Source organism: Pomacea canaliculata, linkage group LG2, assembly GCF_003073045.1.
Source record: "Pomacea canaliculata isolate SZHN2017 linkage group LG2, ASM307304v1, whole genome shotgun sequence".
Lineage (NCBI taxonomy): Eukaryota > Metazoa > Mollusca > Gastropoda > Architaenioglossa > Ampullariidae > Pomacea > Pomacea canaliculata.
This window is the reverse complement of record NC_037591.1, coordinates 1,552,665-1,580,128: the sequence shown is the minus strand read 5'-3', so window position 1 is coordinate 1,580,128 and position 27,464 is coordinate 1,552,665. Positions and strand designations below refer to the sequence as shown.

The 27,464-nt window shown below is 35.1% G+C and overlaps 4 protein-coding genes across 6 annotated transcripts in view; 2 read left to right on the top strand and 2 right to left on the bottom strand.

The window, feature by feature from the left end:
* Positions 1-15,072, bottom strand: part of LOC112556540 (5'-3' exoribonuclease 1-like) — a 34,737-nt gene extending 19,665 nt beyond the window's left edge. For both annotated transcript variants that reach the window (XM_025225637.1, XM_025225638.1), the window contains exons 1-19: positions 14,851-15,072; positions 14,428-14,559; positions 13,453-13,651; positions 12,726-12,835; positions 12,245-12,355; positions 11,987-12,075; positions 11,762-11,849; positions 11,232-11,400; positions 10,342-10,409; positions 9,600-9,737; positions 8,835-8,934; positions 8,231-8,351; positions 5,047-5,136; positions 4,087-4,243; positions 3,143-3,262; positions 2,701-2,870; positions 1,619-1,745; positions 959-1,048; positions 111-214 (exon numbers count right to left, since the gene is read on the bottom strand). In XM_025225637.1, coding sequence (XP_025081422.1) covers positions 111-214; positions 959-1,048; positions 1,619-1,745; positions 2,701-2,870; positions 3,143-3,262; positions 4,087-4,243; positions 5,047-5,136; positions 8,231-8,351; positions 8,835-8,934; positions 9,600-9,737; positions 10,342-10,409; positions 11,232-11,400; positions 11,762-11,849; positions 11,987-12,075; positions 12,245-12,355; positions 12,726-12,835; positions 13,453-13,651; positions 14,428-14,559; positions 14,851-14,925 — 2,258 coding nt within the window. In that variant the 5' untranslated portion in view covers positions 14,926-15,072. The remainder of the gene's footprint in view (positions 1-110; positions 215-958; positions 1,049-1,618; positions 1,746-2,700; positions 2,871-3,142; positions 3,263-4,086; positions 4,244-5,046; positions 5,137-8,230; positions 8,352-8,834; positions 8,935-9,599; positions 9,738-10,341; positions 10,410-11,231; positions 11,401-11,761; positions 11,850-11,986; positions 12,076-12,244; positions 12,356-12,725; positions 12,836-13,452; positions 13,652-14,427; positions 14,560-14,850) is intronic.
* A 6-nt stretch (positions 15,073-15,078) lies between these two features.
* On the top strand, positions 15,079-18,320 carry LOC112556542 (signal peptidase complex subunit 1-like). The gene is made up of 4 exons (XM_025225640.1): positions 15,079-15,237; positions 16,588-16,647; positions 17,067-17,153; positions 17,930-18,320. Exons 1-4 carry the CDS (start codon positions 15,181-15,183, stop codon positions 18,068-18,070), a joined length of 345 nt encoding a protein of 114 aa, XP_025081425.1. The 5' UTR covers positions 15,079-15,180; the 3' UTR covers positions 18,071-18,320.
* A 931-nt stretch (positions 18,321-19,251) lies between these two features.
* On the bottom strand, positions 19,252-25,810 carry LOC112556541 (leucine-rich repeat-containing protein 23-like). Its single transcript, XM_025225639.1, has 8 exons — positions 25,633-25,810; positions 24,876-24,988; positions 23,635-23,888; positions 22,747-22,877; positions 21,890-22,026; positions 21,222-21,298; positions 20,126-20,421; positions 19,252-19,380 (listed from the first exon to the last, which is right to left on the bottom strand). Exons 1-8 carry the CDS (start codon positions 25,735-25,737, stop codon positions 19,330-19,332), a joined length of 1,164 nt encoding a protein of 387 aa, XP_025081424.1. The 5' UTR covers positions 25,738-25,810; the 3' UTR covers positions 19,252-19,329.
* A 683-nt stretch (positions 25,811-26,493) lies between these two features.
* LOC112557197 (zinc finger protein castor homolog 1-like) overlaps positions 26,494-27,464 on the top strand; it is a 39,442-nt gene continuing 38,471 nt past the window's right edge. Inside the window, exon 1 of one of the 2 annotated variants that reach the window (XM_025226901.1) lies at positions 26,494-26,692. In XM_025226901.1, coding sequence (XP_025082686.1) covers positions 26,655-26,692 — 38 coding nt within the window. In that variant the 5' untranslated portion in view covers positions 26,494-26,654. Of the gene's footprint in view, positions 26,698-27,464 lie in introns of both variants that reach the window. The other variant, XM_025226903.1, reaches the window with a different exon arrangement.

Sequence of the window (27,464 nt, the reverse complement as noted above, 5' to 3'; positions counted from 1 at the left end):
ACATTACTTTTAGGAATTTTATACTAATAATACATGGCTACTAAGGAATACTTTGTTTTCATTTTTTTATCACTGCTAACTTCAAATTAAAGTGTTGACTTATTACACACTTGTATTGCTCGTCTGCCACAGCATGAACTTTAGCTTCATGAAGATGTGGCCATCCTACAAAAGTTGACTTGCCCAGCAGTTCCTCAGCTACATCTTCAAGTTTCTGTAGGAACACACAAAGATGCACACAAATTATGCCCCTTAGAAAACGTGTGTGCACACACTCTGAGATTACAGTAACAGATATAAAAAGACCTGGCTAACAAGGTTGGAAACTCACTTCACATTTTGGGAATATTCTAACTTATTCCTCTCTTCACCAACACAACCCTTGTTGCTGTGTTCTGGCCTAAAACACATCTCCACTTGGTTGGTAGAAGTTCAAAGTGATAACAGCTGATGTTATGGCAGCCTATTCTCTTTATTTTTTAGCAAAGTAAAAAAAGTTAATTTAATCTGCCATGATTAAACATTTTGCCATGGACTTCATCTCAAACTTCTTATCAAAATATAAAAGCAATGTTCTTTCCATTTTTTATTTTGTAAAACAATGATTTGTGGCAGGAGATAAGTTTTCTAAGGCAGGAATCTTCAAAACTATAGAAAATTATCAACTTTTAAACAAGGTTATGAAATAAAACTAAAGTCAGAAACGAAATAGGGTATGGGGCAAAAGAGGAAAACCCTCACAAAATTAACTTTTGTTTCAAGAAGAAAATCTGGAGTTTCAAAAATGGATAGCATTTTGTGGCCTTTTATCTATGGTTGTGCATTTATTTTTATTATTTCTTTTAATTTGAAATTTGTGTCATGGACATAAAACTAATTTAACCAACTCCATAACCACCTTACAGTCTCCAAGACTGAGAATCATGAGGGTGAGACTATGAGCAGTGAACCAACTTACCCTCTCAGGTATGTCTTTGATCTGCAGCATCATGCTGAAGCCGCGACTGTTATGCTGAAAGACCTTTACTGAAGCCTTCTCCAGATATGCCTACACATTTGCACACCATCATAAGAATCACCATAATACAAAGTTTTATGTACAAAAATATCTTTATCTATATGTTTATCCTTTTTCACAACCAGAAGTATCATGTCTGCAAGGACTGCACTTGCCAATCCACAAGGCATGCAACACACATCCTGCATCCTCTCACTCATCCAACACTAACTTCACAAACAGAAGTCAGATGAAAGAAAAATGACATCATAAGTATGAAAATGAAAAGTTCAAAATTTAGCTTTCAACTAATTGATCAATAACTACCCCTCTTTTCTCAACTTCTTTCTGGTGTACTTTTTTGCAGGCAAAACTGTTTCCGATGACCACCAATTTCTCTGAAACATCCTGATCTAATCAAGTTTTCATTTCCACCCCTCAGTTCTCTAAACCTCTCTACATCTCTTAACAAATTAACCTTTTTCTGTTTGCACAACATTTTTATTTGTCAAATCCAACTTGGCAATGATTCAGTCATAAATCTTTTCATCTTCAGCATAAGCAATATGTAATATTCTCTTACTAATTTCAAAGTAAGTATGCACATAAATAAGAACTTACTTCATGGGGTATATTTTTCAGGGTGGGAAAGCCTGGAAAATAGACATCCATCAGAACATTAGGCAGGAGACCTTTCTTGATCTTATTTGGCTCCAGACAGAAGTGAAACTTGGAAAAGTGACACACCCTGAAAGACAAATATACGGAACCTTTTTAGTCTTCACAAACAATCCGATACACTGAACATAACAATATCTGAAAAAACAAAAGAAGATCAACGTTTAGTTATATTTACAGATAATGACAGGACAAATAATAAAATATAGACTTTTTGTGATCTCACCAGGTGATATGATAATATGCTATATTGATCTTACCAGAAAACAGGACAATATGCTATACTTGATCGTACAAGGTGACCTGATAATAGGCTATATTTTATCTTACAAATGAAATAATAATAGGCTGTATTTGATCTATACCCATCAAAAGTTAGCTCCTTGACAGAGAGTTAGCACATCCCAATACAGTGGTCAGGTGAGCAAAAGCGCTCAGACAGCCATAAAGGTGATAAGCAAAGGGCTGTGCTAAGTACGAGAAATCAACTCTGGGCAGCCAACCTTCACTGTATTGGTGACAGGCGCTAACCGTTGCTCCACCGGACTGCTCAGGTGATAAGCAAAGCCAATACAGGAAGTTTGTAGATGGTTTCAGTGGTGTTCGTCATGCTCTGCACATGATCTACAGCGGTGTCCTAGCTCTACCTGTCACTACTTAGCACAGGCTTTGCTTTGTATACGCAGAAACTTTTGTTGTATTTGCTGACTAAACAAAACTTTTACTAGAAATACCAAGTCATTGGCTGCCATCTGAAGTCAGAGAACGCAAAAGTTACATTCCCTTGCCATCTCTTCTAACATCATCTTGGAAGCCTTGATGAGAGACAATTTACAATAAAAAAAACAAAAAAAAAAAACAATTCCCTTTTTAACCCCCAACAAGACCTAACAAATCTATAACATCAGGTCATATACATTCAACACACTTCGGCCTCAAGTGTATTGGTGACTAGCAGCATATGTAACATTTGTCAACTGGCAGAACTGAATAGATAATGAAATTGAGGTGGTGATGATTCTTACTTGGCATGACTGACTGCCACATCAGGAAACGAAGATGGCATGGAAGAGGGATACAAGCCCTGTGGCTCTGAAATGTACTGGTATAGATAGCATGGTCCATGCGTGTTTCGCCGCTGCTCTTCGGATGTTAAAAGATGTTCCCTTGTACGCATGGCTGAAAGAAGTTTCTCCTACCAACATAAATGTAAGAACTTTTTTTTTTTGTTCTTTTGAGGAAAGGCTACATAGAAAGGTGAACAGAAAACGTTTAAGGTAAACTGTACATCATTTTATCGTTCATTCATAATGTATGAACACAGTGGTATACAAAACATGCCTCAACTTGAACATATGACTGCAAGCATGCATGCATACACACATGCACACAACAGCAAGAAGATGATCTGCATATCATCTATCAGTACTATCATCAAGTAGCTACTGATCACAACAGGTCACATACCTCATCAATAAATGGAATGAGGACAACAGCCTCCCAATCCTGCTGCTTGCCATTTAAGTCAGTCTTAAATTTGTCTGGATAATAGTCTACCACAGGGGAGTTCTCTGCAGTCATTAGCTCCTGACAAGACAAAGAAAACAAATTCAAACTTAAAAAAAACAGCTTTGGCCATGCACAAAGGACACACGCCTTATGATAAAGCTGTCCAAGGTATTTTATCTCCAGTTACAACTCACTTTTCTAACCAACTTTGAAAGAGAGAAATGATCATTTTCCAAAAGAGAAAAATCTGTTTAATTTGGAGTGAACAGACATGAGTAGGTCATGTATATATGGTTCTCCATATTTTTTTTGCTTTCCTTTTAAGTGGCAAAGTGTTTTTCCAGACTCTAGTGAATGAGACACTTTTAGTATTTTGACAATAATTTTTTTTAGTAAAACTGATTAATATTTTTTATGTATTTGTAGGAAATACATAAAAGGTCTGTGTGTGTGTGTGTGTGGTTTTATTCACTGTAATTGTTATGTACAAGAAAGTATTTTCATGTGGTGCAATATGAAATAAACTATATATAAATGAAAAGTGTTTTCCCACAGTCAAAGTGCAAAATACCCCCCAAAAAAAAGATGCCGACTGAGGTGTAGAGTACGACAGATTTAAAACGAAAGGTCACTGAGGACCTATTCAAACCAGGATTTATCCCCAGCCAGTGAAGCAGTGCAGTGGATAGACAAGCAATGAGCAAGTTCCTGTTCTTATCTATTATCTACACATATTGACAAAATTATTACCCACTGACTAGGCAATGAGCTGTTTATAAAGTGTTAAAAACATATGGCTTTATTTAGTCCCTAATCTTGTTGTCAACAGACTAGATGACACTGACAAGTTGCTGTTTGTTGTCATCAGACTAGATGACACTGACAAGGCACTATATACCCACTTGCAATGGTTCAGGCAAGAGATCTTTGCTAGCAGCAGGCAGGACAGCCATCAGCTGTTCAAATGGCTTGAAGGGCTCAGACATATCAAAAGAAATTTGCAAATTGCTGAAGTTATGCAAGTCACTGATGTAAGGTGCATAGTGATGGGGGTAGAACCTGCAAATCCAAGTTACATATAAAAATAAACAAGGCATACCAAATATCTTTAAACATGGATACGTATTATAGAATGTTGGCACCAGTTTGTTTCTCTGTCAAACATATTTTTCATGCAACAAATCATTGAAAGATTCTGGATGGCCAAGCCCCTGCTGATGTATTAGAAAAGGAAATTCTTCTCCCTTGATTGACACTGTTGAGGTGTTGGGTTTAGAGAGTGTCAGGAGAAACTGGAGCCACCAAAGAGACAGCCAAAGACATCTAAACCTATATATTCTCTGAAAAAAGTGATGTTTTATTATTGTGCATAATGACACAAATTTATAAGCACTATTATCATGAACATGGAATTGTAATCAGTGTAGTAGCGCTATATGACAGATTTATAATAATAAAAATGTGAATTTATTGTTTATTACCACCTCAACCCTCTGTCCCATGTAGATTTTGATAATTTTGATAATAAGACATCAGTTACATTATAAGAAGAATAGTGACTGAGTTAACTCAATCATGATGTCACATAAAAAACAGATTTCAAGATATGTAGCTGTAATGAGAATTTATTGCACTTTTGAATGCAGCAGTTCCTCCCTAAGAACAGTTGACAGTTCATTAATGGCTGTAAGCCCTGCCCTTTGTCACCACCAAATGCTTGTACCCTTTAAATTGGCAAGTCAGTATATCAGGATCAGCTAAAAGCATAAAAAGGGTATACATTTCCTAAAAATTACTCATTTTTGATGTGTATGTGTGAATTCTTTCTTCCTCCTCTAGTAGTATGAATAAACTGTACTTACCAGTTCCAGGATTGAACCCCTTCATAATAGTACAGGAGGATCCACTGGATTGCTTGCACATAACCAGCAGCTTGTTCTTTCAACACCTCCCTAACAATGTGTTGCATTAAGTTAATCTATTATTCTGGTCAATATTAGATTGGAATGAACTTTGGGCAAATCTAGCTACTTTAGTCTTGAAGATTTTTTAAGCCTTACAAGATGACATAACATTCACTCATCTTAGAGATGACTATGACAATCAGCAGTTTAAAGGCCAACATGAGTGCAACATATTTTCTTTATGATGGGGTTAAGTTCATTTTAAAACAATAATCCCCAATATATGAGCACATAGTTATGCTTAATTTCCAAGATAAAAAGCCTTCAAACATCAGCATTCTCACCTGCCACTAGGAAAGCAAAAAAATCTACTCTCCAACACTGGAGAGGTCCATTGCATGCGAGTAGTATTTGTAACAGGAAATGTAGCTCAGTTCTACATGTCTTCGAGTCAAACGAAGAAACATCGTTCAGGTTGTTGTGTTCAAGAAATGATTTTTTGTCCAGAAAATGAAACAGCTGATTTTGGAATAAAGCCCTACAGACTAGAACTTTATTTAGAAGCTTCAATTGGAGCTAAAAAATATAAAAAGGTCATATCAATCACTCGACTGACTAGTAAATAAATCTTTTCCAGATAAAAATTTAACAGGCAAACAATCACGGTCATTGCAGTCTACATTGTATTATTATTGATTCTGTTATTGAGTGGATGCATTTGAGTTAATTTGTCCATGTGTATTATTATTGTTAATAAAATTTAAACACATTTAAGCTTGATACATATTTATCAATGTAAAAACTTCATTTAGCTCATGCAAAATTTATTATTTACTTGCATATGTTCCGGTTTAAGCTCCCCAAATGCTTGTCCCCCTAAATTCTATTTTAGCTAATTTGAGCATGCACATCATTAGTGCCCTTACACTGTTAGTTGATTTTAGCAAGGATATGAATGATGTTGTATTTGTGCTGCATCTCGACATTACTATAGGTGTAGAAAGCATCGATGTTGCATATCTGGGCTTGACCTTTGTTTAAGCTTTTTACCAGCAATCGTATCTGGTTTTAACAGCTCATGCTTTTGTAGCTCTCTTCATTTTACTGAAAGTCCAAGACTGGCCTGTAGCGTATAAGTGATTGGATAACAATTGCTCTTGAAATGTTTTGAGCAAATTCTTGCACGTTTCAACAAAGCAAAGATCTGTATATACAGATATCTGAATAGTGTTAATGTTAATCTACTGGTATTGCAACCAGTATCTTTAAGAAATGACAATGAACACAGAGTTCATCTGAGTGTCAAAGAGAACATTCAGCAACAGCACATTATTCCCTGGTCTGTTATCAAGAATTGCATCTTTTCTCTTTGAATTCAGCAGCTGATGTTTTCAAAAGTACAACCCTGTTATCACTTCCTGTTTTCTTGACAAATCCAGGTGTGATTAAGAGAAAAACATTAATATAACATAATCCTCTGCCTCTTCATCATTAAATACCACTGGAATATGTTTTTTGTGATACTTCGTTCTCTTTGTGGCAATTTTCACTAAGCGCTCATGTTGACCTTTAAAGACCAATCTGAATGCTTTGCGTTTTTAGCAGATATAGGTAGATATAGGCGATATAACCTAACCTGTAAATATCAGCTTCCAAAATCCATCCGTTAATTATCAACGAGCCAAGTACATGATTAGCACCTGTGATAAATGAGTGCCGCTTAAAGTGTACTACATCACATTGATACACCATTTACAATACTGCCTGCAGTCAACAACAAACAGAGTGACAGTTTGGACTATTCAGACGTTGAACATCTGTATTTCTCATGCTAAAGTAGCAGTTTTTCAGAACCATGAGAAATACGGTTCCCAGTCACTTAATCCCCAGACACTTCATCCCCGACACTTAATCCCCTAGACTTTTAATCCCTAAGCACTTCATCCCCAGACACTTAATCCCTAAACTAAATCCTTAACTATAAAAATTATGAAGTCAGCGAAAAATTTAATTGAAGTTCAAATAATTCAAATTCAAACCATGCTATTAACTTCAATGTCATTTGAACATCTACAACATTAGTTAAAGTTCATATAAGTTAGTACATTTAATGTTCTTCAACAATATGATATGAAAATTGTTCTTGAGTGTTTGCGAGGTAATTGCTGTTAATCAATATGAAAGGTAAGCTAATGATCGGAGGTACAGAAGACGATCCATTGACTCATATCTCTCTACAATGTTGCCAATTCTCCTGGCTAACTCAGCGTATTTCCTCTTTTAAAGTTTCTCTGTGCCGGCGCATGATTGTAGAACAGACGCTTGTGTAGCTGACAATCCTTACGTAGACCATCAAGGAATGTTCACATTGTAGGGTGATGACAGGAGAAGAGAGATTGAAGGGCGTGATGCCAACCCTCCACAGAGTTGTTTGTTCGTGTTATACAGGCATTAAACAATGCTTTATAAAAGAATCAGTGATTAGAAATCACACATCACACATTGCTCTGTACAGGAATAAGTGTGTGGAGATGACGTATTCTAATTCAATGCTTTGACAGAAGCATTACATAATGTATAAAGGATTAAGTGCCTGGGGATTAAGTGTCAGGGATGAAGTGTCGGGGATGAAGTGTCTGGGGATTAAAAGTCTAGGGGATTAAGTGTCGGGGATGAAGTGTCGGGGATGAAGTGTCTGGGGATTAAGTGACCGGACACCGAGAAATACAGACTGACAGCATCTGCATATATCGAACTGTTGCCCATTCTCTCTCTCTCTGATTGGTGTTGACTGGTGGCAATGTTGTGAACAGTGCACTAGCATGACATAGTACACTGTTATGGTACTTCTTCATCCCATCCCAGGTGCGAATCGTAATTAATGGATGGGTTTTGGAGACTGAAATTTTAAGGTTAGTTTTATATCGCCTTTATCTACTGATATATGGAAACTGTTAAAGTTGGTCTTTAAAGTTTAGAACTTTCAGCCAAGAAACAGTAAAATAAAGATTGGATGGTTTAGCTTTCACTCCCTAGTTTTGGACATGATATCCTTTAAGCTTGGATGGTTACAGTCTTAGGAAATGCAAAGATGATCCTTAACATCATCTGGTAAAGTATGGAAAATGATCTTGACACTTACGGTGTAACATCTTCATACTCTAATTTTGTTATGTAGTAATCTCTTTTATGGGCACGAAACTCAGCATCGAAGGTGTCAAAATCATCATCTGAGCTGTCAATGTCAACAGCCAGAAGGTCAGCTGCCAGCAAACAATTTCAAAACATCAGCACAGATCAAGTACAACAATACAACTTATCCTCCAGATATAGAAGCCCAATCGGACTTTCAGAGCTTTCTGCCTAGATTAATGTTGTGACCTATGTCTTCATTCCAAAGACTTCATTAAACTTACAACAGCTCTAAGAATGAATTAACAGAAAAGATGGTATAAACAACCATATTAAAGTTGTATGAACAGACTCAGAACTTAAAACATTTCTAGTCATATGTGGATGAAGGTCCGACCTATGGTGATTACCAGAAATTTATTGACTCCTTGACAATGTTCTACAGGACACAAAGGTAAGTACTATGCTTCAAATAAAATATTGGTTTATTCTGTATATTCTACTTGGACTAATAGCACCTGACCAATGTACTTATTGGTTTCAAAGCCCCATTAACATGACTTACAAAATTAAAATAAACAAGCAAAGCTGAAGCACAGAGGATTATCATTCACCTGACAACTGTTCAGTGGCACTGTCAGTATCACAGCTCCCATCAGCTTCCAACTGATCCTCCAACAATGACAAAGCCTCTGCACCTTCACCAGATTTTTTCTGAAAACACAAACACAAATGTGCACAAAGCATAAAAAAGTGCAGATCACCCAATAAAATATCATCTGCTCTCAACAACTCACAAAAAGCAAAAATGGTCAAACCGTGAAAATCATTAAAGACATCCCTGCGACTAGCTTGGATTTGATTCCTATATTCACACTGCATGTGCTCACAGAATTGGGTCATGTAAACAAAATTATCACTTCTTATTATATGTGTGAAACAACCTTTTAAAGAAGTGTTTGTTAAATCATACACAATTTTCAATGCACTGCAAGTTTAAGAACTGAAGGTTATATCAACAGTATATATATATATTTATCTGAGATAAAAGCTAAAGTTTGGAAAGTAAGAGATTAACTGGGGTGATGTCAGATAATCATTACATTTTCAGCTTCTTCCTTTTGAACTTTGATGCAGCTGATGCAGAAATTTCAAAATAATATTTATTATCGCTAAATTCAATCAGGTCATTGCATAAATCCATGAACCCCTTTCCTATAAAATCAGCCTCAAGGTTACACTTGGTTTATGGACAAAAAGCCCCTGTTTACTGGGTATAACCTATTGAACACATTTGTAAAAACTGAATGACTTGATGACATGCAGTTGCAGAATTTTTCATAAAAAAGCTAATAAGAATGGGGAGGAGATTTGTGTACCTTGCATGTGATGCTACTCTGCTTTATCTTCTTGCTACTGTGTGCATCACCTTCTGCTGCCGCACCACCACCACTACCTCTTTTTCCCTCCAGGTATTTCATGTCTACAAACTGCTCACTGAAGTGTTCCCTGTCAAACTGTTCATGAACACGTGCATGTGTACGCACACACACACACAAAGCATAATTATAAATATTGTAAGACACTAAATAATATAAAGAAGCAAAAACAAGCAGGGGAATATTTAACAATACTTATTCCTGAACAACAAAGAAAGGGCATAAATGCAACAAATGAAAAAAAACATTGAAAACATTCAGATTATGATCAAGTCACTGAGGTTTCAATAACATCAGGAATTGGGTCAAGGTCTGTTCCTTAAGAAAAGCCTGGTTTGAAATTTTAAATGACAAACAAAAACAGAATCATATTCTTTGGACGTTTGGATGTCAGTAAGAAGTCTTTCTTTCCTTCCTCTATAATAAACATTCTCAAACTTAAGTGTTCAGTGCAGTTTTAAACAATACTTTAAAAAAGTAAATGCTTGAATGTGTATATGTACTAAGGGAGAGATTTCCAAGCTATAAATGATTTATAAAGTCCTTTTACCATCTTACCACAGATGAGATGTGTGAATAGAAAATTTTGAGAAAATGATTTGTGAAAAAAACATATCTTACAAAGTTAAAACTCATACTGATAAAGCAAAAGGTAGACTAGAAACAGTCCATAAATGCTTACTTTTGCAAGAGCTGTTACGTATACTTGGAAGCGCTTCAAATTTAGGTGGCCACCCTCATTCAAGTAGCCTGAACACAGATGTTTGTAACACTTTGATATGAATTGTGCAATGGCAAATGTAAAATACATTATTAAATAATAATAAAATAATCATTGCTGTTCTACATTCAGCTGGACTGCAGTTGTTACTATTGCAAGATATCTGTGGTATAAGAGTTTCTTAAACTTTTTTGGAAACACTATTCAAATAAAGAAATCAGTGAATTTTACAGTTTATGGCCATTGCATGAAAACGATAGCTCACTAAATTGTTTAGTGTGAATCTTCTCAGATAGTGTAATCTAGATATTAAGAAAGCCCTAATCTATTATTTACCTAGCTCTGTAAATGTTTTCAGTGAGTCAAAATTATACTCAGCTGGAAGTTGTATTAGAGATCACTATAGTTTTGACATACTGAACATACATACAGAGTAAATAAACAAACTTTACTATCATAAGTTTACAGTTTTTAACTACAGGTTTGCAAGACTTGATTGTCTGAATAAGTACTCCGTTACAGCAACAAAGCTGACATAATATTATACTGTTCCATCATCAATATCCATAACAGAAACTCATCTTTATTTCTAAAGAATACTGAAACTATAAAATGATTTTTTTAGCATAAAGATGAAAAGTGAGTAGATCTGTTTTTGTGGTTATGAAATTTTGTGAACAGGATCATAAGATATGAATTTTATAAAATGCTATGTAAACCAACATGCAAAATACTTCAATGTTATAGGTATTAAACAAACATTTTAACTTATTTGCATGCTTTTTTCATTGTTTTGAAATGTCTATATCACAAGTAAAAAAAAGTCAGCACTTTTACCAAATTTAACATACCGTCTAGGGTAATCAGAACGTCTTTATATTTGTCCCAGAGCATGGGTAAAGCATCATGGTGAATATGTAAGTGTGGCAAGTGAGGAATAAAATCATTGCCCACCAAAAACCCCATCATGATCCAATCATCAATGATGTTCTCAACGTTGTATTCAAATGGCAGTTTGGTCTGATAAAGTGTTAGAACACAGTATTAATATAAAGATAACAGAACTATATCCATCGGTACAGTGATAGACCATTCCTTCAATACATACATATAATGCACACATAAAATGGTTTTAAAATGCTGTAATTACATAAACTAAACAAAAGCTCTTTTAATCTTTTCCAAAATCTACTTTTTTGTTTAATCCCTTTAAATTTACTTACTTTCTGCAAACAAAACCTAACAAAAAAAATCAGAAAACACATCTCATAATTTGAAGATTGACTCATACTATGGACCTTCAGAGCGTCTTCAAAAGAAAGACTAAATAGTCTTAAGACAAAAATAATTGCATAAAAATTAACATAGACAAGACATTTACCCGAAGGGAGGAAAATTCATAGTCAATGTACTCTCTCAACAAAGACAAATGCAGCAGATGAAATGTTGTTTCCTCAGGAGTGACCGGTCTTTGAAAAAGAAAAATAATTTTAAGAAGCAAATTTTTGACAGATCAAAGCCAAGGTTTCTTCCTACTTCAAAGGAATTATAGGTCAATGAAAAAACATTTACACTAATGATTAAAATAAAAGAAATAATCAAGTACCTTTTGTTTTTGTCTTTTCTTCCCCCAAATTTCACTTCCTCTCGCAAAAGTGCAAAGTGTGGCTCATGTGATGTCAAACCCAGCATGATCTGTTTGCAGCAAAGTAAAATTTATAAGATGTCAAACCCAGCATGGTGTGCTGGCAGCCTCTAACCCATCTCAGAACAATACAAAACACACAAAGTCAAGCTACGTGACACACACACAAAGAATATATAAAAGACACAAATACACACAAAGACTGGTGCATGCACTCACCAAGTCTGCATCCAAGCCATAAAGACAGTGTCGTGTGTTGGGGTCATAGCCCGGTTGAGATCGTGAATAACGAATAAAGTCCATAACCTTATGCTCCCCTTCCCCTGGAGTCTGTAAGAACATATGGACCACAATCATGATTTAAGCCAATAATATTACTTGCTGATCAGACTGCAACCAAGTAATCACCCATCTAAAGGTGCCTTGTTCTGTTATTTTGTATGATGGATACCGTGAAAGAGAGTAGATAACACAGGTGTACAGTAACTGCTAGAGTTTCAGCACTATAAATTTATATGCTGTGTGTAATGTCTTTAAAACTTTTAAAGAAACATCTCCAATCATGTTCAGTGTTTTCATATTGTTTTCCATTCATGCAACAGAATGTTTCTAAATTTTATTTTGGAATAATAATACCTAAGCTGATACAAAACTTTTTAAAACATGAATTTTACAGTTGCTTCCAGTCACAACCACTGACCTCATGGCCTGAAAGATAGACTTGTGGACCTTGCCAAAGTGGATCATTTGAGATTTTGTCAATCACAAAGTACTTCAGGTGTTCTTGCAAGCGCACCATGAAAGGAGTACCTGGTAAAGACAATGTGCATGATTTAGAGACATTTTCTAAGTAGTTCTACATATAAATATTACTTTATGCATGAGTATCTTAGCCATATATTTAGCCACGCATTTTCTCTCCTCTCTCTCTCTCTTTCTCTCTCTCACGTGCACGCAGTGTGTGTGCATGTGAAGTTGATTTCCTTTGACTGTAAATTCTAGACAAAAATGGATATAAAAACACCATAAAATTTTAGCAGTTGAAAACTACTATAGGCCCACGGAAAAATTCCCTATCAAAATCCTGTCACTTAGTGTGTTTAAATTTTAGTATTCACTCTGCTGGCAATTTGGAAAAGAACAGCAAGGCAAAGGAAATCAGAACTACATGGGCCCAACTGAAGGGGCTGCCCAAAACTGGGTCCGCTGGCAAGGTGTTGTTGTGGATCTATGCTAAACTAAACTCTGTTGGCAATCAAGAGCAAGCATTTGTGGCACCTTTATTTTTTATCTGATTCACTTCATGTTCTCGTTAAGCAAATGCTTCTCTAGTTTATGAGAACATGAACACAAAATACGCACTTTTGATCAATCAACACTGAGTTAACAACATAGTCAACGCTTAACAGTAAGAGGCATTTCTGTACCTGGTGTGATGCAGTTGGAATCAAATCTTTTCTCTGCTGGCAAAGTTTCTCCCCTTTCTTGTGCCTTCTTGATCAACTCCTCAGCTTCACGAGCTGACCTGAAGCGTCGGCCTCTTTGTTGGTTCATCTTGGCCCTTGGAGCCACTCCATCAACAGCCATAAAAAAGACTTTTCTAGGCTTGATCATGCGAAAGAGGAACTGCCACAAACAATATCCTGAACTTATCAACTAGCTGTAGCATCTGACAGAACTTTTAAAAAAGAAAATGTAAATGGGTTAAAGGCCAGCCTCTGTTTGCACATACCAGTCCCTGATTTTCTTCCAATAAGTAGTAGTAGTAGGGACTAGTAATAACTTACAAGTACTATACAAGTGTGGTAAATCATTTATAAACAAAGTAAACAATACAGGTCCCAAAATACTTCCCTAAGGAATTCCACTCGAAACTTTGGCTTTATCTGATTTTAAGATCCTACCCTAACATGTTGTGTTCTACCTAGTAAAAGCTCCTAATCCATCTTAGCCAATTACTACAAATTCCATATGCAGCTAACTTGACTAGTAATCTCTCATGTGGGACAGATTAAAAACTCCTTTAAAATCAAAACAGAATATACCTACAGCATGCCTCTCATCTAATTGCTTCCATGACTTCAAGCAATAGACTCACACATGATCTATTTCTCCTAAAACTATGTTGACATTCTATATACATTCTATTATCAACAAAATAGAGCACCATTGCAAAGTAACTAGACCTCCATTACAAATCTAGTGCATTTGATAAATAGAACAATATAAGGACAACAAACAAAGAAATGTTTATTTCCCTGATCTTCTTGATACCAAGCTCACATTTACAAAACTATGGCCATAACAAACCTAAATGTCTAGGAAGCTTATGAAAAATTTCCTTATCAAAATTGTTTTATCATTTTTTTAACAGCTGAAATAAAATGTAACATTTTATTTACCTCAATGTAATGACAGATATCCTTGAAAATTTGTTCTTCTGTGATTCTGAAATGTGGGTTATCATCTTCTGGGTGAGAACACGTATGGATGATGCCATTCATGTCCAAATACAGGTTGTCAAATTCTGGAAGCTAAAAAAAACGATGAAAAAAACGAAGCAAACAGTTAAATCTTTCATTGCTCACAGCTGATTACTAATAAGGATGTGTGTGTGTCATCGTCAATGTTTAATTCGCAAAGTTACAATCATAATACGAAATATCCTAAATGGCGTAGCAACTTATAATTACCAAGACAGTTTTAATTTGATTATTAAGATTGCAACAATAACATAACAAATTACTGACAATGGCGTAACGTATTGTGCACAGCATCTTATCATCATAACAATGTTATCAACCTCAGTACTAGGCGACACTCACTTCAAATTCTTTCACAACTTCACTGAGACAGGGATACCGTTCACTGATCCACCTGTAAAATTTAGGTACTCCCATTTTTCTGAACAATTACTTGAAGCGTTACACCGTATATATAAATTTTGAGTCTTCAGACTTTCCTGTTAATTCCACTTTGTTGCGCACAGTTACAGCATACTGTTCGAGTGTTTCTATTCTCCTGCGCTTACTACTACCATTGACCTCTGGGAAGTGACACCATCTGTATTTCCGTTCTAGAGATCGTCGCACGTCCGGTGTCTGCTTGCAGCAAATTTTCTCTTCTGTTTTGTGTGCGCGCTTCATAATCCAAGGATGGACTACATTTGGCCTTATATTCCAGAGAGCATAAAAGCGCTTCCAGTTCACATGGTAATAGTGTTTTCAGCACGAAAAGTAACTTCTTCCCATTACTACTTAGTATAAATTTCCTTGATAAGTGCGTCAAAAGCTAACAGCTGCGAACTGACACGTCTTCATCCAGCTTTCTTCAAGTTACCATTATCCATGTTTACTCTCTTGAAAAGTTGTTTCCTGTACCATACAAGATAGCAAAAATAATGCTTTAAAAAGCAACATCTTGTTCTGTATGGCCTTCTTTGGTGAAGGATGTGTCAGTTGACTGTTGGAACGGGAAGGGGTAACGATCACATTCCATTTTTAGTTACATTTCTGATGCCTAGATGCGGTAACTGAATGAAAGAGATGTATTAGTGAAAACTTTAACTTGCCTCTATGAATTTAATTGATCTACACAGTGCAATAGATGTTATTAACAAATGAGCATTTTAAATTTTTATTCATCATTAAATTAATGATTAATACCATGCTTAGGGCCTCTTGTAGACAGCTAATTCCCAACTAACAGTATTACAGTGTAGGGTCATTAAGCCGCTGTCCAGTAATCGGCGCAAAATGCTTGGATCCCTATTTTTTGACACTATGGATCGTACAAACCTGGACATGGCCCCTTAAACACTCAACAGGTGCTGACAGCTGTCATTTTGGCATTTGATTGACATGCTATGCATTATTGCGGATGAAATATTTAAAAACTGGCTTATAACTTCAAAGAGGGATTTATAAAGGATTAGTCTTTAATTTATCAATAAATAATAAAATAACTTACGATGAAATTCAAATATTAATTTTTTTTCCACTCTCAGTGTCAGCGTTATGGAGGCCACCATTGTAACTGATTCACACCTTATAATGCTACAAAGTTAAGAGAAAGGATTGTGATAAAAAAACTTTTTTTATTATTTATTGTAATTTATGCATTGTCAGAAAATATTTAAGATGTGGACCACCTAAACCGCAGTTAAGCAGTTTGGACCCCAATCACTGCGGCTTAAGGGCCCTACACTGTATAATGCTGAGCGAATGATGTTTCTGTTATAAACTTTAATGTTATTGTTACCATTATGAGCTTCTCCACCCTCTAAACTATTGATGAGCAGGTCACATTTGTGTATATTATGCAACCATACTTGCCAGTTTGGGATATCTCTACTTAATACTTCATTTTAGGATAGGTAATTTCCCCAAGCCTTTTATTAAATAGAGAGCCAAAAGAAAGTTTAATTTAGATTATACTCACACTGTTTGCTAAAACCTTTTAAGCTTCACGTATCATTGCTCCATTATTTGCAATTGTTGTTTTATCAGAAGCTTCTTTCATAATGAATAATAATGATAATCATTATTATCTTTCTTTTTCAGGACTTTGTTGGCCAGAAGAAAGCAGAAAAAACATTCCAGACCATTATTTTGCTATTTGGAGTAAGATTTACAGTGGTGGTCTTTTTCTGAAAATTTTTATTATTCACATGGGATATTGCACTCTAAAAATTCTAACATTATTACTTTTAAATGATGCTTATTTTTATTACTATTTTGTTACAATATTTTGATAAGATTAATTCATAACTACATTTTTACTTAATACAAGTGCTTGTAAGAGTACTGAATAGTGTATAAAGTTTGCACTTGTTAGGTTTCACTATGATGAAAATAATACTCATGGCTTCAAATAAATTGCTATTCAAAGGAATCATAAGATATATTCAGATACAGTGAATGAGAAATAAATTGATTCTGTCAACTGTGTTCTGTAAAGATACTTCAGGTAGAGTCAAATATAGGGTCAAAATTTACTTTTTACGTAGCAAAGATATAAAATAAATTGTATATTTTTCCAGGTTGTGGGTTTTGTTTGGGGCTATGTATGCCAGCAGTTCTCACAAACAATGTACATTTTGCTGTCTGGATTTGCTCTCTCTTGTATTGTAAGTATCATTCAGTTCTTATATCCCACATTCTTAGTGAACTTTTTAATCCAATAATTTCTGTTAACAGTTCTGTTGCATGTAGAGGAAATGGTTAAAAGACTAATGAATACTTGAGTGCAGTCGACTCTGTAATTTGTTGGTGTTTTATTGCAACATGCTTATGATGCATGGAGAGCAAGACATGCTGTAAAGGGAGATAATTCAATGTGAACAGTTCATTGAACCCAATTTAAGGATTCCTTCCCATTCCTTTGGAGGAAGGGGGGGGGGGGCAAGGTTTGCAGAAGCGGTCACCAAGAGGCACGTGAAAATATAGAATGTTCTGGAAATTTAAACACGCTTTATTGTATTTTAAAAATACACTTGTTATTAGAAAACATAAATCTGCACAGTAAATGATTTTGAACTTATTAAAAGATATCCTGACAGATGCTTGATAAGTCCTTTTTCTGTTTAATGATGATTCAGGCCCAAAATATGCATCAGAACATTTATAAACAAAGGAAACTGTGCTGTTCGTTATGTGGTGCACAGTCCTGGTTCAGCAGCTCCAAGACAGGGTGTAATGAACTGTTCAGAAAATTCCTTTTTTAATATATGCTGATTATTTCAAATGTATATGCACATATATGCTCAACTCAACTTTGCACACTCATACTAGCATAAATCCGACTCCATGCTTATTTCATTTTTATTTAGTCTTTGATTGTTCATGTTTCTTTTGATAAAAGGGTAAATGGTTTACAACATTGTTTCATGGTATTTATTTCTAGCTGACGCTTCCACCATGGGCCATGTACAGACGGAATCCACTACCTTGGCTTAAGCCAAGATCTGAAGCTGGTGGCGATCGAGCTGTAGCATCTTCTCCTCCAGCATCTTCAAATCCACAAAAATCAAAGAAAAAGAAGTAGTTGTGAACAGTTGTTCCTTGACTATTTCAATATTTTGTGTTATGTGACTTCATATTTTAATTGATGACTGTTTCATCAACTTTAGTATAATAAGTAAGAAACAGTATAAATTACTTTATGAAAGTGTTTTAAAGCAGTTTGCTTTAAAGGTGTTAAGTGTTCAGAAAGATGTTTCATACACAGCCAACCTCACTGTATTGTAAGAAAACCAAAATTTATCATTTTGTTCCATAATAAAGTTTGAAATTAGTATTTTTGCATATCTTATTTTTTCTGAGGTTGATGCTAGAAAGTAATCTCTAGTTAACTGATTTAGATTAACAATTTTATCCATTTTACAAAATAGTTAAGAAACAGGATTATACCCTCTTAGTCTAACACATGCTTGGTATTTTTATCCTACATTTAGTACATTCACCCACCCTCCACCCATTTCAAGCATCTGAATACTCATGGCTTCAACAAGCATACTAATTTTATCTTTTTTTTAAAACTATTTTCATTCCATGATGGAATATTTATTTATTAAGTGACTACAGGTGCAAAATATAATACTAGCAGCTCCTCACTAGCACAGACCCATTTTCAGTTACCTGAGAGAAGGTAGAAAAAGATGAACTAGTTGTCATTATTTTGTTAAATCACGTACAACAAACCCACAACATTTACATCTGATCCGAGAGACATTCAAATGCTGAAACAACATTCCAGGGAATAAATGTGTGATTATTTATTTACATCTACAGAGTGGAATACAAACAGATTTTATGTATATATATTTACAAATACTGACAGAATTTTTACACATATATAATTACATCTTATTTACTCAAAGTGATTATTACTTGAAATAGTAATCACTTTCATGTAAACAGTAATTTTATGAGATGCTTGGTTTGCACGCTCAGATGTTAAAAAGCAGAAATATTTTTCATAATGTTTTATTAATCACAGGATCCACCTTGTGTCATTTCTGTCGTGAAAATCTAGAGAATCTTGTACTGCTCTGTTATCCTCTCTCATGCATAAGCGTTCTAACTTTAGCAAGGCATCCTGTAAGCTGTCCCAAGCATCTTGTGGATTGTACAGAAGACCTGCTTGTGCCTTCCTTTTGATGATCACCAGACAATTATAGCCTAAACTTTTTCCAGGATTTTTTTTCTTATTTTTTTTTTTTTTTTTATCCCAGATTCACCAAGTAATCAGCTAGTTGATCTCAATTACCCATCAACAATGTCTGCTTAATTGAGATAAATGCCTCAGTTGTCTTCGTCTACTGGAGGTTCTTCTGCAGGGATGACTTGTGGCTGCTACACAAAAGTCAAAAAAGAGAGTCATCCCTTTCTTCTCTGCTTGATATATAACAGTAAATATGAGCAAGTAGGCATTAAGGCAACTAGTATGTCAGATTAAAGGAAATAAAAAAAAAATCTGCTGCCACAAGAAATATAAATAATCCATGGGTTTTTTTTGTTTTTTTTGATAAAAAAAAATCATTTAAGCATGTCTGCCTTTTTAAAATAAATGTGCACACAAATTAATAAGAAACTATTTTTATATAATAGAGCTGTCACTGAAGATTATGCATCCTTTAATTATAATTAATAACACATAAGAAAGCACCTGACAAGTATTGATAATTATCTCATAAAAATAGATTGGTCTGTAAAGTGTTTTTTTTTCTTAAAAGATAACACACTTCTGTAACATTTTCCCACATCAAGACAACCCCCCACCCCATACAAAAAAAAATGTATGATAATAATTGGGGCACAAAGTTGTCGGTTCTGGAACTAAAGCAGTTTAAGTTATAACTGTAATTTTAAATGAATGAAGACATATCTATCTATATATTAGAAAGGTAAAGAAAGAGATTTTTTAAATGTCTGCAATGAAATTTTGTTACTATTCAAAGGGAATTTGTACAGAGCTCTTTATCAGTGCTGGCAGAGTAAAGGCACCCGATATTTATGTTTGACTTTTCTGTGTATTTTTCTTTTCTTTTTTTTTTTTGCACCTCAAAATTTAAAAGCTAGAAGTATATGGTACACCAACCTCCTCTGTTTCAGTTCTTGCTCTCTCTGCTTCTGCTTCAGCCTCTTCTGCGGCAATTCTTGCTGCCTCTGCCTCTTCTGCAGCAATTCTTGCTGCCTCTTCTGCGGCAATTCTTGCTGCCTCTGCCTCTTCTGCTGCAATTTTTGCTGCCTCTTCCTCTTGTCTCCGCTGTTCATAGATACTTTCTGCTTCACTCCTCTCTTCCTCTGTATACTCGTCCTTGTCGAGTCGCTCCAGAGTCCGCAAGGCAATTAAAACTTCTAATCTGTAGTCATCCTCTTCTGCTGCTGGGTTTTCTGAAAAATAATGCCATTTTCAAGAGCAAGAGCCTAAAGTCAAATGGCAACTTGCCAATAATGTATGTCACTCTTGATCTTTTTTCTCTCACTATCACCCTCATCAGACCATAAAAAAAGGATACATCAGTTATACTGTCTGCTTCTTGTGGCTATTTAGGGCTTTTCCACCATAATTTAATTTGTGTCATGTGTCAATGGTGTGTATGATGTATGAGATTGTCATTTTCCATCAGGACCTCTATTTGTTATATGATCATGTCTACAGATACTTCTATTTTTGTGAACTCTTTGTGGCTTAGTATATTTGAGTAGCTGGTGTAGGAAAAGATGTACAAAAGCAGAAAGCTAAGTTAAAAAATACAATGAAGATTGTACATACTAATTCTCATAAAGCTGTTGCACTTATTTATACTGTGAGTTTTTTGTGATGTCTTCAAAGCTCCATTAATATTTCACCAAATCAACCTACCTCTAGGGTACAATCTACAAGTCTGTAAATATTTTGACATTATGCCTCCTTAGAAAAGGCTTTAAAGAGACTGTTTGAAAGCCAACAAAAACTACCATTGACATCATCTTTGCACTGAAAACAAGTATCCATCATATGACACGCTTAAAGCCACCTTATACTGCCAATTGTTTTCCAGTGCATGTGAAAATATCATGCCTGTTGATTATCTGTTAAACTTATGCACTAATATTTGGCTTGTGCAAAAGAGTTTGCTTACTAGCAGTTTTCCACAAAATGTGGCTATTTAAAACCTTGAAAGTTTTCATTGAACACTTTTTTGTAGTACCTGCAAGAGCCAGAGCTCTGAGAAGAGGAAGACACTTGAATTTGGCCACCTCCTTCACAGATGCTATCATATTGCCCCTGTCAAAATCCATTACACAAATATAGCAGAGTAAACTATGCATAAGTTCATCTATGTACACATTGATGCAAGAGCCCATAAAAACATTTTTAATTTCCTATAATTTTAATTAAGCATTTTTATATTCATAGCAATTCTTGTGATGATAAAAATCATTGAAAAGATCAAGAACATCAAAAATACATATATTAAATTTAAAACATTTGCTTTAACAGTTTGTAAACACCAACTTTGACTAACATTTGCTTAGCATATCTCATGAGTTTATGTTTAACATTTACAGAGCCCTTTTTGCAATGTTAGCAATGTCATCATTGACCTGTGACTGAAGATGTTGATAAAAAGGATCATATTATTCAAGCACTCGACTTTCATCGTATTGGAGCTTAAGTGGTTTATATTTTTCCATTCAAATGTTTACACTGAATCTGTTCATAACTGTTATGCCTCCTCACAGGGGTGAAGCTGCTGTTATCTGACGATCAAAATGATGTAAAAATGCACCGCACCATACTTACTACATCAAATGAATGATGCTCTGACTAGAAGCATTAAACATTGACTGTACCAGTCAAAGCTTCATTTTATACCTAAGATTAATATACTGAAGCTCCTTCTGTTCTTCTGAAAAGCCATCAAGGTTTTCCAGCTGGTTGTCACGCAGATGTAATGTGGTGAGTCCTGGACAACGACTCATGCCTTCAATGTGCTTTATAACATTTGCAGCCTGAAAATAGTCATGTATGTCTTTTCAAACTGACGCATTTTTAAAAGATGATTTCTGTTTCACAGAATTTTGTAAATCCTTTTAAAAGTATAATTTTCAGCAATTTCTCTGTGGAATTTATTCCCTAAAAAGTGGTCTAAGTGGAAAATGATTGCCTAGTGGTTAGAGCAATTATGTCCAAAGATGGAGGTGGGTACACTAGTCAGTTCCATACCTGCATGATAAAGCATACTTCCCCCATTTGACCCAGGAGTGGAACAGGCATTTGACTCCTTGGAGGATCAGGGAAGATAAGGCAGAGTGGGAAAGGTGGGCACTCCTCACATAAATGTTGACTAAAATACTGTAAAGTCATGGGACTACCATTACTTGAGCTAAGAATTCATGATGCTGGTGACCTGTTGAGGGATGGCATGATTAACTACCAGATGTGAATGATAGATCTTTTGGTTGTTTTTCATTTTTCTTTGCATAAATTTGCACTTACTGCCATTTCAGCAGCATGCATGAGCAGTATAAATATTGAAAACATCCCTCGACTATAACTAAAGCCTGTGTTGATAATTGCCATTATATTCATCATAGGCCTCAACATAAAGTCACTATAATGTATATACCCAGTAAAGATCTCATCTAGCAAGAGGATTACTTATTATTTTAAGGCTTATGACAGTAGAAGCAAAAGCAGAGCAGCAGCAAAGTGATAGTGATATGACACACCAAAAACAAGTTTTTGAGACTAGGCAAGTAAATTCCATCGGTAGTCTGAAGCTTGTTCCCCCGAAGTTCTAGGGTATGTAGCCTTGAAAGTTTTGTTGCATCTAGCCCAGTCACCTGAGTTATGTTGTTGTCTGCAATGAAAGTCAGTAGGAGACATTTTTGTAATCATCTCATTCAACTTTGCAATAATAATTCTTATCAATACAAACTTTCTAGTTAAACTAAAAATCTGCCACTTGCAGACATGATGGGATAAAATCATTAAATGTGGGTAGTTTTTCCTCCTTAATGCATGAGGCTAAATTGTTTGTAGCTCCTTTTCACCTGGAAGAGATTGCTTAATATGTGTGTTTTGAACACCAGCGTGACTGAGCATTAATTGTTGATGGCTTTATCTCAGTTGTTCCTTCATTTATTTTGATTACCATAAGTTTTCTCCTTAATAATCACACCCTCTGTGGCTGGATAACCAGCTAAATCTTTTTACCTTATTCAATACCTTCTTTGGTGAAATTGTTTTTTCTATTCCACATCATACAGTTCTTACAATTTTTTTTTATAAAATCATCAACTGGGGAGCTTTCAAAGCTTGAAACTCCACTGTGCTATACTTAAGAACAAGTCATGGTCTGAGGTTCATTTAGGACTGTAACTAGAATACTTCCCTAATATGGACTGTTTTTTTAAAAATTTATTATTATCCCTCATGCATCAAATAGCTTTATACTTTTAGTAGTGTTTATAAAGACTGACATACATATGCATACACTTATACATGTGTCATGAGCTTGACAAATTTTGTCAGCATCATCAGACTCCAATGCGAATGTTTCTTTCAGTGGCATATAGTCAAAAATATAAATTTTTTTAAAGGTGGGGTGTGCTTACGATTGAGATTCAGATGTTCCAGCATTGGGTGGTTTATACCCTCTGTTGTGGATATCTTGTTGTGGCTAAAGCTGGCAATCTGCAAGAAAGGCATTTCCTCTAAGTAAGCAGTTGTCAGCAGATTTTCATCTGCCTTCAGCGTCAGCATATGTGTCAGTGAACTGAGAGGAGAAATGTCCTTCACAAAATTCTTACTGATGTCTATATAGCGTAGATGGATGAATGATTTCAGCATGCTGATGTCTGTAATTTCTCTGCAAAATACACAGATTTCAAGCAATTTTAAACAGCTGATTTCACTTCTTGATACAGCAGTTCCCTCACTTGAACAATCATTCGTCCTGATTTTTTTATTGTCAATAAATGTGTTGTATGGTTATGATAACTTACAGTAACTGACATACAGAAGCTTCAACACATAAATCATCCAATTAAATAATAGGGACTGGTCATTTCACCCCAAGACCATATTGCCTGAGTCAAATCGTCCTAGCCATGACCATATGGTCCCAATTCTGAAAGCCAAATTGTCCCAGTCCCAAAAAGATTGAACTGGGCCAAGTGACAAATATCCTCTGACAACTTAAAGCTAGTTATCAATTTCATAAAGACTTTAAATGACAGTCTCCATTTATTTTTTAGCTGGAAGTTTTTATTAAATAAGCAGAGATGTCCCTGTTTGGGTATTCTTGATCTCGTCTACTCACACTGACGCACACACACAGAAACATACACAGAAGAGAAATCTGTATGCAGGTCAATTCACTATGTTCTGGATACTAAACATCAAGATACCTTAGAAGTGGGGTTCACACTCAATGACTGATGTCAGTGCACTGTTGTAGTAAGATGTGCAACAAGCAAAATGAATACCTGAACCACCAAACTAAATAATATATGACAAAAAACTTCATTTTTGGAAAAGAAATTAAAGATATCTCTGGATGTGTCAAGAGCGCATTTTTGTTTAGTAAAATAGTATCTGAACTTGTTCACATGGCTCTGTTTAAAATATATTACTGAGTTCGCATACATTTAGTCTTCTAACAATGTATGGCTCTAGTGGTAATATTTGACATTAATAGCTACTTAAATTGTGTCATCAGTGATCGATTCATCTTTTGGACCTGGGACAATTTGGTTTTCGGTGCTGTCGAGATGATGTGGTCCTACTTGGTCCTAGCTTATGAAAACCACAAACATTACAAAAAGTTTAATGAAATTGATATATTATTTTTCACCTTTCATGAATGTCAAGTCTGACATATGCATGTGCTAATCCATCACCAGTTTTGCAAAGTAGGGATAAACATTCAGCTATGATGTCCTCAGTAATTGGCTTAGATGGAATTTGCTGTAACAACACATACAGAAATGTTATGTAACTTTTCTTTTAGATTTGTTTTCTCAGTGAATCGTACAAACAAATCTGAAATTTAAAAATAACTGAACAAAATGGTAAACTTAGAAATAAAAGATGAAATAATGATGGGCAAAATGGATTCAAGAGAGAAAATAAATAAACATAAAACTATTCTACAACTACAGATTATAAACAAATGCTGACACAAAACGATACATTTAGATGCATTAATGTAAAAATACAATTGAAGTTTATCAAAGGTAAAACCAAAGTAAGATGATCAATAGCAAGGATATATTGAAAAAATGGTGATGGAAGAGGGTACCTGTCATAATTAAAAGAGCTAACTAGACTCAGAATGTGTACTTGTGATTTATCATGTTTGTATGGATTGATGACATATAGCTGTGAATTGGATGTTTTTTGTTTTTGTTTTTGCTTTGGTTTTTTTTTTTAACTTCTTCTAAATGCCATTTGGATACTTAGCTCACAATGTGTGCAAGGATTAATGATCTGAATTTTGTTAGTGTTTTTAACTGTGATCCAACTCAACTCTATTATACATCATTCACTGCATGTTGATTGATGTTATTATAACGTACAAAATAAACTTTAATTCACAAAATAAAACACACCTCTTCTTGTTCAGCATGTTCTTCTTCTACATTTTCGAACTCTTTGTCGCTCTCTTGTTCTGATTCTTGTTTAGCAAACTGCGTTTCTTCGTCGCTTTCTTCCATTCTTCTTACTAAAACGTCTTCTTCAACTGTAAACACGCTGACGCTCGCACCTGTTTAAAGACAAAATGGCGTCCTGTTGCTGGGGCAACCGATTAAAGAACACCTCTCATTTTTCATAAGCGTTAAAAATAGGTGATAACAATATAAGCTGGACCTCTCATCTATATTGTTGTTTCATAATATTATCTACACTTAATTATATATAACGTTATATATTTTCTCGTGTATTCTCAAACAAGTGCGAGACTAGGAAAGAAGCAGAAGACATCCATCGATCGACAAACGAGGTAAAGTAAAATGTTGAAACTTTGAATTGGACAAAAAGTTGCTTAATCACCTTGAATTAACCTCAAAGTTTCAAAAACTGAATTAATGGTTTATTAAAAATGTCTTTATATGAGATTTACACTTGATTTTTTAAATAATAACTTTGTTTGAAAGACAAAAGCATAGGCACGTTTTGGGACATTTTTGCGCTTTTCACCCCAAAATGGAATCACAAGCGCGAGCGATGCGGCTCTGAGATTGTCGAGGGTGTAGATATATTGTATGAATTATTTCACATAATGAAGTTTTCAGAATCTCAATAAATAGATGGATTATTAACGTGGGCGCACCTTATTGAAATCAACTAATCTACCGTATATGAATAATAAGTAAGAAAAGGGCGTTTTTTTATTTTTGGTTGTGGCCTACTCGTACGAGTCTCAAGTTCATGTTCCTATAAACGTGCCAGGCCTTTGAGCCGACATAACTCCCTGATGAAATTTGATTGATGAGGCAAATTTTCGCGTCACTTTATGTCGCAAGCTCATTTGAGAACATTTTTAATGGAATCTAAATGTAATTTTATCAGATTACATAGGTTTGGGGAAAGCACTTATGTGTTGACGATCGACAGGTTGACATGATTGTCTATGCCTCTATGGGTGTCACACTCACGACGTAATATCAGGTCAGGTAGGAAATAAACTTTTTTAGTGGTTGTTTATTTACTTGAAGCGTATATCTGTTATTCCTGCAGCTATTATCGGATTTTACTCGACTTCGCTGTTTGCTGATTGGTTGAGAACTTTCTGAGAAAGAACAGCGAACGATCTTTTACCATTTACCGTTGAGCTGCATATTTCGTGTGCGGTGTAGAAAGCAGTCCCATGGCAAGTTAAGGCACGAAAAATATGTCAGAAAGTGGCAACATTACAAAGCCACCTTATACTGGCAGCTTGAAAGCAAATGATAATGAAAGTTTTATTCAACTTTTATTGATTTAGAGGGCATAACAGGCCAGTTATTTCTGTTGTCATAGTAACATGGCATGCAGCCCCTGAATACTTGTCCTGGACAAGTTGAAGCAGCCTTTGTTTGCCTGGCAACTAAAGAGAGTTTCTTTCACTGGAATTCAGGCTTGATCATTGTTTTGCAGCCAGCCCATATATATTGTCATGGAAACTGTTCATTGTTTTGTTACTTGTTTTGGGGAAGCATTAACTTGGCTTACTCTCTGAGAAGTGTTGAAAAGGGAGTAATGGAAAGGCAGTTTGTTTCTGTGTTTGCTGGAAGGCTTATTCAGAAGAGTTTTTGTATTTATTTTTGGTTTCATGTAATTAAGAACACATTCATTTTTTACAAAGTAAAAATTGATTTGAGCAACTAGCATGAGATAGTGGTGAATTTACTCAAGCATTTTGTGATAAGCATTTCTTATAAACTCTGTTAGCTTAGCCTTG

Bases quoted from the DNA above. Each gene is read 5' to 3' on its own strand.
- LOC112556542 (XM_025225640.1), top strand. From the start codon at position 15,181: ATGGACTACATTTGGCCTTATATTCCAGAGAGCATAAAAGCGCTTCCA. The intron at 16,648-17,066 runs GTAAGATTTACA...ATATTTTTCCAG, and splicing joins CCATTATTTTGCTATTTGGA to GTTGTGGGTTTTGTTTGGGG. The intron at 17,154-17,929 runs GTAAGTATCATT...ATTTATTTCTAG, and splicing joins GATTTGCTCTCTCTTGTATT to CTGACGCTTCCACCATGGGC.
- LOC112556541 (XM_025225639.1), bottom strand. From the start codon at position 25,737: ATGGAAGAAAGCGACGAAGAAACGCAGTTTGCTAAACAAGAATCAGAA. The intron at 23,889-24,875 runs GTGAAAAATAAT...TGTATTTTGCAG, and splicing joins AGACTTGACATTCATGAAAG to AGAAATTACAGACATCAGCA. The intron at 21,299-21,889 runs GTATAAAATGAA...GGATTTTGACAG, and splicing joins CTTCAGTATATTAATCTTAG to GGGCAATATGATAGCATCTG.